Genomic DNA, 14,752 nt, shown 5'->3' on the forward strand with positions numbered 1-14,752 from the left:
AGCTACCCTCGAACGCAGAGTTCGAGACATCCTATGCAGTGTTCAAGGCCAGTCGAGGGTGCCTAGCAGGGGGATCCCATTGAGGGAGAGCATCGAGCCCTCGGACCCTATTGAATGGGTCTGAGCCCCGCCTAGCGAACCTTTGCGAGCGCTTTATGTGACATGTCCACGGACCACGAGCCGACCCCTATCGAACGGGGCACGGACGTCCACTTGAACTACCCGATAACAGCTCACCGAAGCAGCCATAGCTCGCGGCCCTGGCATGGGTAGCATGGTGCGCTTCAACCCTCCTCCCTGCGGAAGGGCGACGAGGGCCGTAACCGAAGTCGAGGGCTCCCCGAACGCCCTTACGTGGGCTGGGGCTCGGGGGCTCCTCGCACAACGCGGCTCAGGCCGCACCCTCGAATGGATCGACGATGGTCGATTATATAGTTCTGTGTGTCTAACCGAAACTCCCACTCTTGACACACGCCTGCTATATGGTTAAGCTGGACACTGGGTCGCGGTTCCAGCACGAAAAATGCCGAGGCCTGCTGAAAGGAGTGTCGATGCCGGCTGAAAAAGACGCTGGACGGCCTCCTCAGCAAAGCAACCAAGCGAGGCGACATTTATAGCCCTTGGACGAGTACAAACACTCCTCCAAGGCCTCGGGGGCTACACCCACGGGTGCACTGACGCGCCCCCACAGAGGAAACTTCACACATTCGAGGACCGAAAATCTCCTGCAGGGGTGGCACCCACCCATACACTTTCGGCCGTCCTCTCCGCGAAGGAGAAGGAGACTTCATTGCTCTTTACAAACAAAGATTACAAAGGGCTACCATCTTAAAGCCATCGAGAGGTACAAACGCATTGCCACCTGCGTGGCAATTTTCCCTGTCTTGGGGAGGAGTGAGCGACGAAGAAAAGAACCGAGCCCTTGGCTGGCACGACGACCAAGCTGCTAGGGATTGCGAGGAACAGCCCCCAGACCGCATGGGTCCAGCGGGATGCCCTCCTCGCAAACTTTATTCTAGCATCTCCTCCACCGAAGACTATGCGGGGGGTCAAGCTGGCGGACATCACCCTCCACACCATCTCCCCAAGAGCAACACTGTCGCCAGTGGGGACGATGCAAAGAACAACCACCAAACCTGGCACCAACGCGATGGTCAGGCGTCTCCATCCCCCTTCAGGCTAAGGGACATCGCAGGAGCAGGACCCCACGGGCCCAGTGCTCTTCTGCTGATCCCACTGAAGCTAAGGGATGGTGCGCACGCCCTCTCCGGCTTTCCCCCGCCGCTCGTAAGCATTCTTCTAGCATCAAAAGCCTAAAAAAGCCAGGCCACCCCATCTGGGGGCCAGTCATGAAAAGCAAAGGAAAACATTACGAGACTTAGGCGACGCTAGAAATAAGAGCAGGGAAGTTGGAGAGGAAAGGGAGTCCCTCGACCCCTATTTATAGCTGCGTCGGGCGCCAAGCTTCAAGCCTGTCGAAGGGCGAAGGCTTGGACCACCCGTGACGGCGCGGCTCCCCACGAGCGAGAGATACCCTCGGCTACCGTGCTGAGACATGACGAGACAAAGCAAAGCTGAGCCCTTGGACGCTGAGTAGCGCTGCATCGGCGCTGGCCGACTGCCCTCGAATGGCGCGTCGCAAGGCGACCAGGGAAAGCAAGGCCAAGACCCTGAGCTCAGGACAGCCTGGCAAACGCACCAGCTACAGAGCAGCAGGCGCCATCGTGGCCCTGGCCCGCTCAGCACGCTGACGCGTCTTGTCCCCGGAACAAAACAAAAAGGGGCGCGCGCCTCGAAGTACTCTCTTCGCAGGCGCACTACCCCGACTGACGAGTTGTCACATCCGCTGGGCCGGCACTCAGGTGCGCCTGGCAGGAGCACAACACCGATCGATCACGTCAAGAGGTAAAATCACCGAAATACCCTTTGGCCAAATCCCTTGACTCGACCAAAGCCTCGAGGGCTACTGTCGGGGACCACGATTAGGGACACCCTAATCGGGGTACTAAAGTCATCCTAAAAACACAAAAACATGTTAGGCGACTGAGCCCGCGAAGGCTCACGGCCTCCTTCCAATCTGGAAGAAAGGAAAGGACTCAAAGAAGCCCAGCATGCGGCCCATCCGCACCCTCCTTGGACTCGCGGGGTGATCTCCGTCTCGCTCGAGGGCTCCCATCGAGACCCTCGACTGCGCCCCGCGCCTCCGCCTCGCTCGAGGGTAGCGAACCTACCCTCGAGTGGGCAAAACATCTCCGCCTCGCTCGAGGGTAGCGAACCTACCCTCGAGCAGGGCGAATCATCTCCGCCTTGCTCGAGGCCACCCTTCGACGTAAGGGACAAACGGCCCTTTCGCTCACCCGCCCGTCGTACGGAGGCATTAAATACCAACCACTCCTCCACAGAGCCCAGGACAGACAGCGTCAGGCCGCCATTCCCCACAGTGGCTGTGACCGGAGTCCCGTCTGCCAACTCCGGTCACTGCTCCGCCATCCCGGGCGCTGTGGCGGCACTGTGGGAACCTGTGACGCGGGACGAGACGGGTTTGGCACAGCTCCCGTTACTATTCTGCCAATTCCGGCTGTCCGGACTCCACCTCACCACGCGTATGGCCCCGGACCGCCCCCCTGCTCGGGAAGGGGTCCGGTGTCGCCACGTGCCCCTCAAGGAGGGACGCTCAGCACTAGCAGCCGGAGGCCCGGACCTCCCCCCTCGAGGGGTCCGGGATCTCCATGTGACTCCCGGACCTCCTTAGTGTACACGCCAGCACCCCGCCCAGGGGGGTCCGGGATCGCCACGTGCTCCGTTTCCACTGGCGCTCATATGTATGCAAGACCCTGGCCTGCAGGGCCCACGGAACGTCATCATGCCACGTTTGGAAGACTGTACACCCTACAGCGACGACCACACCGCCTGCTGGGGCTGGTAGGACGTCGGCGTGATCTCCGCAAGACCAAGGACGATACCTAGGACAACTGCCACACCCGACGCCATCCCCCACAGTGTACTTCCCACAGTGTTCAACCACTGCACCCCCGCGATTCGGGGGAAGACGACGACTTCCACGATCCCCTGTGCATTGTACACCGTCCCTCCTTATGACTATAAAAGGAGGAGGCGGGCTTCCTTTTAAGGGAACGTCATTGACATCGCGCAATCAGACCACTCGATAGAACGCAACACTCAGCACCACTGAGCACCCGATATTGGCACTCGCCTCAATCAGCTTCTCCTCTAGCAGAGACCTGGGAGCTTCCCTCCCTCTCTCGCCTCGCCTGTACCCCCTACTACAGGCACCTCCGGTGCAAGATAATACAGTGCCCTCGCACACCCCCTTGCTGGATGTACGGTCCCGCGGCCGGAACCAGGATAAACCCGTGTGTTACTGTGTTGCCTCTTGCATCAACATCTGGGACGAGGAAACACGCGACATCATCACTAGTTGGGTCCGGACCGCCGGGTCAGGACAACTGTATTCATGAATTAACATATTGATAGTACATATAAAATGCAAAAAAAGCAGCAGCAGCCTATTTCTTCAAACTGGATAGCATAAACCCTAAAGTCATCATGGTCCTTTACCAAAAAAGAGGTTCTGGCCATAGTAAAGGTGAGCCTAGCCAAGGGGCCGGACACCTTGAGGACCACACGGTTGGTTCCTTGCACGAGATCCGGCAGTGAGGTCAGACTGTGAGGCTTTTTTTTTTTGAGGTAAGGTCAGACTGTGAGGCTGAGCAGGTCTCTGTGTACTGCTGGGCCCCGCAGCACGATTCCCCCCGGGCACTGCTAATCAGCTTGCGTGCCAGCTCAGCATTGCACCCCACCCGTTAGCTAACGGTTTGGATATATGGATCCGGATTCTGTGGCCCCGTTTAGTTTTGCGCTGTGCTAGTGAATAGTGATACTTTGACCGTTAATTACAGAGTCAAACAAAGTCAATTTACAAAACTAACTTCAGAACCCCGTGAGAGGAATCCTGAAGAATCTAATGAGCCCTTTGACCGTGCGATTAGAGAATAGTTACTGTAGCATCACTGTAACCAATTATCTATTAATTACCATCGTTAGATTCGTCGCGAAAAGTTGCACCCATCCCTAAAAAAGTTTTGAAAATTAACTTCATTTACTACTTCATATATAGAAGATTCTCTCGTAGCGTAGTGTGAACCAAACGGGGCTGTGTGGATCGTCTACATGTGGATATGGACATGCCAGGCCCGACATTACATTTTTGTAGGGAGACCCTGAGATGAGAATTTGCAAAAAGCAAAAACAAGTAGCCATTTCTAGTCCATAATTCATTTATACTCGCTCGAAGTGGATGGTGAAATGGGATGTAACAAAGATACTTTAAGGCTACCGGATCAGAAAACATGGTTATTCATAAGTTTTTTTTTTCTTTATAGCAAAACTCATGAAAACCTAACTTGCTATACGCACTGGTGTCACTATCAAGAGGCATGCCATCTTGCGAACACTATCATGTACTTTAGATAGTATACTATACTTGTCTTAGCCAAAGGTCCAATGTTAAGCTAGGCCCCATTGCTAAAACTGACTCTTCAGAGATGTCATGGCCAAAAACGAGAGAGAGGTAAAAGTAATTATTATTTGGCGACTTGTTCATTAGAGGAACTTGTTAGACTATCCACCAACATAAACCAAAGGTCCCGAGGTGTGATATTTTTATCCCAAGGTTTGATAAGTATTTTTTTATCATAGTATTACAATTAAGGACTACAAAATACTAGATTAATTAGATGAAAAATATATAAGTACATTTACATCAAAACATGTTACATTTATATCAAAAACATGTTCCTTTCATGTAGGAAGAATGTGACCTATTTTTTCCTGAACGACTATTTACTATAAAGAAAAACATATACAATTAGAGTAAAGTTACATTTCAAAAGCACAACTTTCCAAAGAAAAAAGTGTAGCAAGAAATAGAGTATCACACACTAACTCCAAACATTCTCAATTTCTCATCTAGATATAACTTACAACTAATCAAAAGAAACACCTTTATCCAGAGTTTATGTTCTTTTATTATGCTCTACTCCGCTAAATATAAAAATCATGTTAGAGGAAAAAAATGTACGAGACATAATATAATGTGCATAAATCATCACAGAAGAATCCTGAAAATTAAACCACTTTTGATATTGGTTGACGGAGGGAAAAAAATTCCTGCAATACCAGGTAAAGAATCCGGGTTGGATCCAGGGTTTTAAAATCCGACCGGTGACCGGTAACCACCGGCCTCCGGTTCCGGTATACCGGTCCGGTTTGGCCGGTTACCGGTCAGAACCGGACAAATTCAAATTTAAATTCAAACTTCCCTGTTCAACCGGTTCGTACCGGTATACCGGCCGGTTAGACCGGTATGCCGGCCGGTTTGACCGGTATACCGACCGGTTTGGCCGGTAACCGGTCAAATTCAATTTTTTTTGTTTAAACTCAAATGCCCGCAAAGTATACTAAATAAATGTTTGTATAACATATTTTAGTCTAAATGAACCCTCCAACCCTCTTTTGTACTACTTTTACATTGTATTTGTATACTTTTGTATGCACACTTTTTTTGTTTAACTTCAAATCCCCGCAAACTATATTAAATGAATGAATTTTTGAGAAAATTTGACATCATTAGATTAGTCGCATCTTGAAGTATTTTTAAAATTTTTGGTAACCCTGGTTGGATCCCGAGTTGAGATCCGCCTGCAAAAGTAGGCGGCCTCACCTTTGCTTCCAACCCACGCATAAGCCCGGATCCGATGAGCCACCTCACGGTCACCTCCCAATTATACCTCATCATTCAGAGCCAGAGGTAAGTAAGGGGAAAAAAATTGCTACGGCCACCAGGGTCCATTTGCCGTCATTTTTGTCAGAGCCGTGTCGTGTCCCTTGGAGCTTGGAAAGGCTGCCGGCGTGGTGACTTCTCGTGTGCAAATATGGGGTGCAGATACCAAAATGGCCTGCGTCAGAAACCATGGGGTCGTCATACCTTTGGCGGTTTTTGAGACGGATGATGTGCCGCCTCTGTTTTTCGTGTACGAAGGTCGTCAGAAGGTGACGGTGCCTAGTTTTGAAACGTTTAAATTTACCATAGAACTGTTCTCTGACTCCCATCTTGTATATTAAAGCCTTGTTTAGTTGCCTTTAAAATTTCAAAACTTTATAAGATTCTCCACCACATCGAATGTTTCAACGCATGCATGAGGTATTAAATATAGCTAAACAAAATAACTAATTACACAGTTTGTCTATAATTTGCGAGACGAACTTTTTGAGCCTAATTAACCCATAACGGGGTAATAATTACCAAATACAAATGAAAGTGCTACAATACTTTCCACCTAAAAAATTGCGCATCTAAACAAGGCCTAAAAGAATATACAAGTCTAGTCTTTGCAATGGTGTCTTTTGAGTTTAGACTAAAGTTTAGAATCATAAGCAAAATCTTCTAAGCCATATATGTTGCAAGAGCATGAAATTTATGTTTATATTTTATACGAGACTTCAAATTGTACTTGTCTTGCGCTGGCATTTGTTTCAAATGCATCGTGTCATCTTCCTCATAGAACAATCTTGTTAGCATAACACTCCAAATTATTACCGGCTCTAATTTAATGTGCCGAGTGCAAAATTTTTAACCATATCATTGCTTACGTATAAACTATGATTTCCGATGCCACTAAAAACTTCAGTTACTTGACACGCATTCATATTCTAAAACCTTTGTTGATGCTCTAGCCACCAGAGAAACTCTAAAGCTCATTTTTCAACAAAAAGGCCGGCATCCGAATCTGTTCAAAGCCTCAGCTTTTTCTCCAAGAAAACAGCAAAAAATAGACCCTCAGCGTACAGCCATACTCGCTGCTGCACAAGCACAAGCACAAGCACAAAGCTATCCCATCAGCTAATCTAATCATATCCTATCCGGCCTCCGCTTAAACCGGCCTCCGCTTAAACCAAACCAAAATGCACTACCAAAAAATTACCCTCTCACCTACCATTTTAATACAAGCAGAGGGGCGCCGACGGTGGGGGCCGAGCCCCCCCCCCCCCCCCCCCCCCATCCCCTCCCCTGCAATCCGTGTATAAATACAGCCCCCGGGGCTGCCTCTCCACCCACCCATCCATTCCACCTCCGTTCACCCCGTCCATTTGATTTGCGTTTAGTGCGTTGCGTTTCTTGGGTCTGCCTCTCTTTGGGAGGAGCGCGCCTCCTTCCATTGGCACTCCTGTTCTCCGCTCGGAGAAAGGTAATGCAATCGACCTCCAGCAATGGAGGAGCTCCTGCTCTCTCTCTTGCTCTGTTCCTGCGTGCGCGAAACGTTGCGCTGTTCCGGCGAGCCGCCGCCGGCGTTGTAATGCTCCCCTCCTGATCATGTCCGACTGCGACGGCCGCCGGCCGCCGGCCGCGCCGGTAGGAAGAAGTAGCAAGTAGGAACGGCACTCTGCTCGGCGTCCTGGACCCCTGATCGATGACCCAGGGGAGGTCATGCCAAAATTTTTTCCAGGGTTCTCTGAACCTGCTGCCACTCTGCAGGGGGGAGGTGCTGCCTCTGCATGCAGTTGCTCGATCTCCTTGCACCGGTAGCCAAAAAAGAAAAAAAAAGGATCGGTTTTTACGTTTCTTGCACCAGGGGATAGGGTGAGATCCGGAGAATTATTGGGGGTTTATGCAACAACCTGGGTCAACTGCCACTTGAGGAGATCGAGTGGGGGGACCATATGCTTGTCCCGCAGGAAAGATGGTGATGCTTCTGGATCTGGGGTTTAGCTCCGGGTTTAAGGTTGCATTAAGTTTTTTTTTCCACAGACCGAAGCTGGTAGAACGCTAGATCCGGTGGTGTTCTATGCTTATTTCTGTTTTTCAAACAATATTTTTTTTGATGATTTTCGTCTGATAAGTTGTTGGCTTTATCCGTTCCTCCACCATGCCATGTGCCCCTGTCTCGGGAAAAGAGACAGACTGACGGTTCTTGGTTCTTGTGCTAATGGCCATGGTTAGTTTTGACTAATCCTGTCTTAGGAGTAATTACTGCCGTTTATCTTAATCTCCTTGTGATGGCCTGCAAGGAACCCCAACCCCATGCTGATCTCGTGCTTAGAAGAGCCTAGCTAGAACCAACTGCGGTGCTCTGCTCTGCCGCGTCACTCTTCGTCCTTGCCTGCTTTGGTTTCAACGGATTTTGGAGCCAGGAGCCATTGGTGCCAAAGGCCAAAGCTTTTTCCGTCTTGGATTCCATCGACGTGTCCTTGTCGGTTTCTCCCGGGAGATCTGTATAAAAGACGCCTCCCCTCCACCACTCCTTGGCCTTCGGAAGCTTTCCTTCTCATCGATTCTTGTATGACTTCGATGTGTCCTGTTGTGTTGGGTTTTCCTTATTTCTAGGATTTAGTTGATTTTTTTGTTCTTGCACCTGTTTGCGATTTTTCCCCCTTTCTTGAAGTAGAAGTTGTTCCGTTGCTTTCTGCCTTTCTTGCCTAAGAATTTCCTGGTAACGTAACAATGATGTGGCAAATCTGGTTGTTGGTGGTTGGACTTATGACTTCATGGGGTTTTAAGGATGACTTTTCAGTTACTGGTTCTGAATGCTATTCTTGACTGAAGTTTGCATTCCCTTTGGTGTTATTATGCAGGCTTGAGGACCCAAGAAGAGGATAGCAATGGGGGAAGCTGCCGGCGACCGCGTCCTGAGCCGCCTCCACAGCGTCAGGGAGCGCATCGGTGACTCCCTATCTGCTCACCCCAATGAGCTCGTCGCTGTCTTCACCAGGTCTGCACTGACTTTCCCTCTCCTCAGCAAATTACTTAGTGCATAAAGAAATACTCTAATTTTGTGTTACTATTATCGTTTTAGCGAATGTGATTTTTAAGATAATTTTCGTCTTATATATGTTAGATCTAGCATGGTGTGCCCCATATGCTGAATTGCATGCAGTCATTCCTGACCAATTTTGTAGCTATGATGTTCCTGATAAGATGAATATTTAAATGCATCAAGGATTTTGTCCAAACCTAGTACTGATACTGATAAACTGCATCAAGTATTTAGTACTGGTAGGACTGACTTTGAACTGTAATTAGATCTGGCCTCATGCATATTTTTAATTTTATACTCAATACAAATCTGAATGGAATGATTGAAGGCTGTAGTTATCCAAGTGGCTGTTAGTTAGGCTTCCATAATATGATATTGTTAATCTATTTATATGCCTAGATCTGACATGTTCCATGCAGGCGTGCATAATAAATGCATAAACATTTGACTAGATCTGATTTATAGACATGAATGAGATTACATGAAGTTTGGTCACGAGGATGTCTTTCATTTTTGCTATGAGTTTGTGCCTGGCTCACATGTGGTCCTATATTAACCAGTGGCTTCTGAATTCTGATCAAACTCCTGAATTATTATAGGCTGAATTGACATTCTGGCATGATCTGATATTACTTGATTATGTGTTCTGCAGGCTGAAAAACCTTGGAAAGGGCATGCTGCAGCCCCACCAGATCATTGCTGAGTACAACAGCGCTATCCCTGAGGCTGAGCGCGAGAAGCTGAAGGATGGTGCCTTTGAGGACGTCCTGAGAGCAGCTCAGGTTTGCATCATATTCAGATCTCACTAGACAGCATTGTTCCTTTTTGGCGTGTGCTCTAGCTCTGATCATTTATGTTGTGTTATCTTACAGGAAGCTATTGTTATCCCCCCCTGGGTTGCACTGGCCATCCGCCCTAGGCCTGGTGTCTGGGAGTATGTGAGGGTCAATGTCAGCGAGCTCGCTGTTGAGGAGCTGAGAGTCCCTGAGTACCTGCAGTTCAAGGAACAGCTTGTGGAAGAAGGGTATAAATTTGCACCTAAACTGATCATGATTGATTTTTTAAGAAAAAATTCAGATCACAAAAAACTAGGACTGGTGGTGTTAAGAAAAAAAATTTCAGATCATATATGATAGTTTGTAATCTTTTTTTATTTATGTATTTCAGCCCCAACAACAACTTTGTTCTTGAGCTGGACTTTGAGCCATTCAATGCGTCCTTCCCTCGTCCTTCTCTGTCCAAGTCCATTGGCAATGGTGTGCAGTTCCTCAACAGGCACCTGTCGTCAAAGCTCTTCCATGACAAGGAGAGCATGTACCCCCTGCTCAACTTCCTTCGCGCCCACAACTACAAGGGGATGGTGAGCGAACATTTTATTTGTTTCCTTAATTCAATGTTGCATATAGTTAGTCAAATAGAATTTGTCAACAAAGTATAAGTAGAAATTGTGGATCATTAAAGCTGACCTGTGATACAAGAGCTGTAAAATTGTGATCCTGTGCTCTACTCTTTTTTAGCAATAGGCAATAGACAAACGTCACTGGGGCATGCTGAGTTGCTGATGTCTAAAATGCTGATCTGTCAGATAATAATACCAAACACTGATGACTTAATGTTTTTGAACCACGAGAAAGCCTTAAATTATTTCTTCATATAGTAAATTGCAATCACCATACAACAACTTGTATGGTTGTATCACTTTAATCCAATAAATTGCAAACCGTGCAAATAGGTACCTGAAGTTGTCACAAATGTGCACATACGGTCACATGTACACCATCGAGTGTATTTTACCACAGTGGGAGGTCATATAGACTATACCTTATTAATAATATGATGTAATGGATTAAACGTGGCTTATCATATCTCTAAAAAATAATTTATGTTTATGGTGTGATTATAATGGGCTAGACATAACCATAACCCAAACAAACAACCTAAACAAGAAGAGAGCAACCGCTGAGGATGAGCAAAGATCAATAGGATATGATATGTCTTGCTAGGATCATGTGATGCAATTCTTTAAAGCAGTTAAATCCTATATAAATTTTTATTTGGATCGGATGTAAACATTTTGTACCAAATGTAAAACAACGTACTTTTGGTATCTATTTAATTGATGACCATCTATACAAGGATACTATATATAATCCAGAATGGAACCATATACTTCGATCAAAATAATGATAATTTACAAGTAAGAAAATATCCAAAATAAAATAAAATAATTTATCAAAAATAGTTGTAAGAATATGCTAATGGCATAATTATTGTTTCATATGTTGTCCAAAACAATCACACAATAAACATGAGATTATTTTTAAGATATATTCGCAATACAAGTTTATCTCATTATAATCACCCAATAAGCTATAGTCCTTGATGTTGCCAACGTGGCATAATACACTGGTAGTGTATATGTGACCGTACATGCACGCATTTCACAAGTTCATGTATCCATTTGCATGTTTTGCAACTTGTTGGACTAAAGTGATACGACCATACAAGTTATTGCATGGTGGGTGCAATTTACTCATACTATTTCCTGTTGCTGTAGTTATGAATTGGCTTTGAACTTGCTGTAAATCTGAACTTCTATGATTTCTGCAGACCATGATGTTGAATGACAGAATCCGCAGCCTCAGTGCTCTGCAAGGCGCTCTGAGGAAGGCTGAGGAGCATCTGTCCAGCCTTCCAGCTGATACCCCATACTCTGACTTCCACCACAGGTACTGAATATATTTTGCATGAACACAGTTCATTTTTCACATACAAGTATACAACCACCAAAATTATGTACTAGTAATTCTTGTGATTTAACAACATACTTCTTCTGACTGGATAAACAGGTTCCAGGAGCTTGGTCTGGAGAAGGGTTGGGGTGACTGCGCTAAGCGTGCGCAGGAGACTATTCACCTCCTCTTGGACCTTCTTGAGGCCCCAGATCCGTCCACCCTGGAGAAGTTCCTTGGGACTATCCCCATGGTGTTCAATGTTGTTATCCTCTCCCCCCATGGTTACTTCGCTCAAGCTAATGTCTTGGGTTACCCTGACACTGGAGGCCAGGTAAAATTCTTACTCAGTTTTTACATGGATATATAGTTTGAACACTGAACTTGTTCTCATCAATCTGTCTATCATTACCTACAGGTTGTCTACATTTTGGATCAAGTCCGCGCTATGGAGAATGAAATGCTTCTGAGGATCAAGCAGTGCGGTCTTGACATCACACCAAAGATCCTTATTGTAAGTGCGATGATGTCAAATATGCTAAAGCAAAACCTTACCAGCTTAGTCGTTGCAATAACGAGCCTTATTTGATTTTGCACAGGTCACCAGGTTGCTCCCTGATGCAACTGGCACCACCTGTGGCCAGCGTCTCGAGAAGGTCCTTGGCACTGAGCACTGCCATATCCTTCGTGTGCCATTCAGAACTGAGAATGGAATTGTTCGCAAGTGGATCTCGCGTTTTGAAGTCTGGCCATACCTGGAGACTTACACCGATGTAAATACCAAATGTTGAAGTCTATATGATTTTTTCTATAAAGATGAACATCTTGCTGACTCTTTCCTTAATTGCTGCCAGGACGTGGCACACGAGATTGCTGGAGAGCTTCAGGCCAATCCTGACCTGATCATCGGTAACTACAGTGATGGAAACCTTGTTGCATGTTTGCTTGCGCACAAGATGGGTGTTACTCACGTATGACTCTTGACAACTCTTCTATTGGAAGATTTTTATTACTGCCTCCTGTTCACTGCTAATGCTGCCTTGTTGCTTGATATGCAGTGTACCATTGCCCACGCTCTTGAGAAAACTAAGTACCCCAACTCTGACCTCTACTGGAAGAAGTTTGAGGACCACTACCACTTCTCGTGCCAGTTCACCACTGACTTGATCGCTATGAACCACGCTGACTTCATCATCACCAGTACCTTCCAAGAGATTGCTGGAAAGTGAGTAGTATTTATTCAAGCAAACTTTGCTGACAAAATTTACCAGTTGCAGTCATGCTATTATAGTTCCATCGTTATCTAATGACATTTTTTTCTGAATTTTCAGCAAGGACACCGTCGGTCAGTACGAGTCACACATGGCATTCACAATGCCTGGCCTCTACCGTGTCGTGCATGGTATCGATGTGTTTGACCCTAAGTTCAACATTGTCTCCCCTGGTGCGGACATGTCCATCTACTTCCCTTACACTGAGTCACACAAGAGGCTGACCTCCCTCCACCCTGAGATCGAGGAGCTCCTCTACAGCCAAACCGAGAACAACGAGCACAAGTAAGAATCATCTCCTACCTAGCTTAAGCTGCATTTGTGTAGCAGAACATTTGTTGCCTTGCCGGTGATCTGACTGTAATTCCTCTATGCAGGTTCGTGCTGAACGACAGGAACAAGCCCATCATCTTCTCCATGGCTCGTCTTGACCGTGTCAAGAACTTGACTGGTCTGGTCGAGCTCTACGGCCGGAACAAGCGTCTGCAGGAGCTGGTCAACCTTGTGGTGGTCTGCGGTGACCACGGCAACCCGTCCAAGGACAAGGAGGAGCAGGCCGAGTTCAAGAAGATGTTCGACCTCATCGAGCAGTACAACCTGAACGGGCACATCCGCTGGATCTCTGCCCAGATGAACCGTGTCCGCAACGGTGAGCTCTACCGCTACATCTGCGACACCCAGGGCGCCTTCGTGCAGGTACCTAGCCGACACCCTCAAGCAATGTCAACTGTGAATCCAATCGGAACTTAACTGACCGTGTGCAATGCCTGTCCCCTGATGCAGCCTGCTTTCTACGAGGCCTTCGGTCTGACGGTGGTCGAGGCCATGACCTGCGGCCTGCCCACGTTCGCCACTGCCTACGGTGGCCCGGCTGAGATCATCGTGCACGGCGTCTCCGGCTACCACATCGACCCGTACCAGGGCGACAAGGCCTCGGCGCTGCTGGTGGACTTCTTCGAGAAGTGCAAGGAGGACTCGAGCCACTGGAGCAAGATCTCGCAGGGCGGCCTCCAGCGCATCGAGGAGAAGTACGCGTCGTCTTGTTGCTATCACACTGCTGCTTGCTGCCGCTGATCTCCGTCTGAATCCCATGGCGATGTTTCTGATGCTGTTATTCCTGATGGTTGATCCAGGTACACATGGAAGCTCTACTCGGAGAGGCTGATGACCCTGACGGGCGTGTACGGGTTCTGGAAGTACGTGTCCAACCTGGAGAGGCGCGAGACCCGGCGGTACCTGGAGATGCTGTACGCGCTCAAGTACCGCACCATGGCGAGCACGGTGCCGCTGGCCGTGGAGGGAGAGCCCTCCAGCAAGTGAGGCGCCGGGGCCTGAATGAAAGGAGCAGGGAGCACTTGGAGTCGTGTCTTTTTCCTGGGTTTCCTTCCTCATTCGGAGGCGAAAAAAGAAGAGTTTGCATTTCGTAGGCTGGCTTTCTTCAAGAATTTAAGGTCGACCTTCTTCCATTGATGTGGGTGCTGCTGCTAGTTTGAGTTGATTCAGTAGTTGGGGGATGGATGGGGTGTGTCAGTGTGCAGTTGGTCATGGGTGCTCCCTTGTTTCCTGGGTGGATGGATGGATGTTGCTCCTTCAATAAAACGCAGCGGCCTTACTTGGCGCCGTTTCTGAAATAAGGGTAGCATGCCGCGCCTCTCTCTTTTGTGGTTCAGTTGCAGCAGGAATTGCGCCTGCATTTGCCTCGCATTGTGCCCACTTTTTTTTTTTGTCGTTGAAGATCCGAGTGTGTCGCGATGTCAGAAACATGCTGATGCCTCAGTTGCGTCTGAAGTACTGGTCATCACTTTCTCACTAGGGAGGCAACTCCCATTCCCAGGGCTTCAGTTCTTGGTGACTTCCGTTCCATCGGTGACCTCCTGGAGAGAAGTCAACGCTGCTTGCTCGGAGTTCGTCAGGA

General features: G+C 47.9%; 1 protein-coding gene across 1 annotated transcript; it reads left to right on the forward strand.

Annotated features, from left to right (window-relative positions):
* Positions 1 to 6,976: 6,976 nt before the first annotated feature.
* Positions 6,977 to 14,506, forward strand: LOC120652113 (sucrose synthase 2). The gene is made up of 15 exons (XM_039929826.1): positions 6,977 to 7,268; positions 8,653 to 8,789; positions 9,487 to 9,616; positions 9,707 to 9,858; positions 10,002 to 10,194; positions 11,445 to 11,563; positions 11,684 to 11,900; positions 11,985 to 12,080; positions 12,166 to 12,339; positions 12,421 to 12,537; positions 12,625 to 12,791; positions 12,898 to 13,122; positions 13,215 to 13,533; positions 13,621 to 13,865; positions 13,971 to 14,506. Exons 2-15 carry the CDS (start codon positions 8,680 to 8,682, stop codon positions 14,155 to 14,157), a joined length of 2,451 nt encoding a protein of 816 aa, XP_039785760.1. The 5' UTR covers positions 6,977 to 7,268; positions 8,653 to 8,679; the 3' UTR covers positions 14,158 to 14,506.
* Positions 14,507 to 14,752: the final 246 nt, after the last annotated feature.

This window comes from Panicum virgatum, chromosome 9K (genome assembly GCF_016808335.1).
Source record: "Panicum virgatum strain AP13 chromosome 9K, P.virgatum_v5, whole genome shotgun sequence".
NCBI classification, from domain to species: Eukaryota; Viridiplantae; Streptophyta; class Magnoliopsida; order Poales; family Poaceae; genus Panicum; species Panicum virgatum.

Coding starts and splice junctions, on each gene's coding strand:
- LOC120652113 (XM_039929826.1), top strand. CDS start 8,680: ATGGGGGAAGCTGCCGGCGACCGCGTCCTGAGCCGCCTCCACAGCGTC. Junction 8,790..9,486: donor CTCGTCGCTGTCTTCACCAG/GTCTGCACTGAC, acceptor TGTGTTCTGCAG/GCTGAAAAACCTTGGAAAGG. Junction 9,617..9,706: donor ACGTCCTGAGAGCAGCTCAG/GTTTGCATCATA, acceptor GTTATCTTACAG/GAAGCTATTGTTATCCCCCC.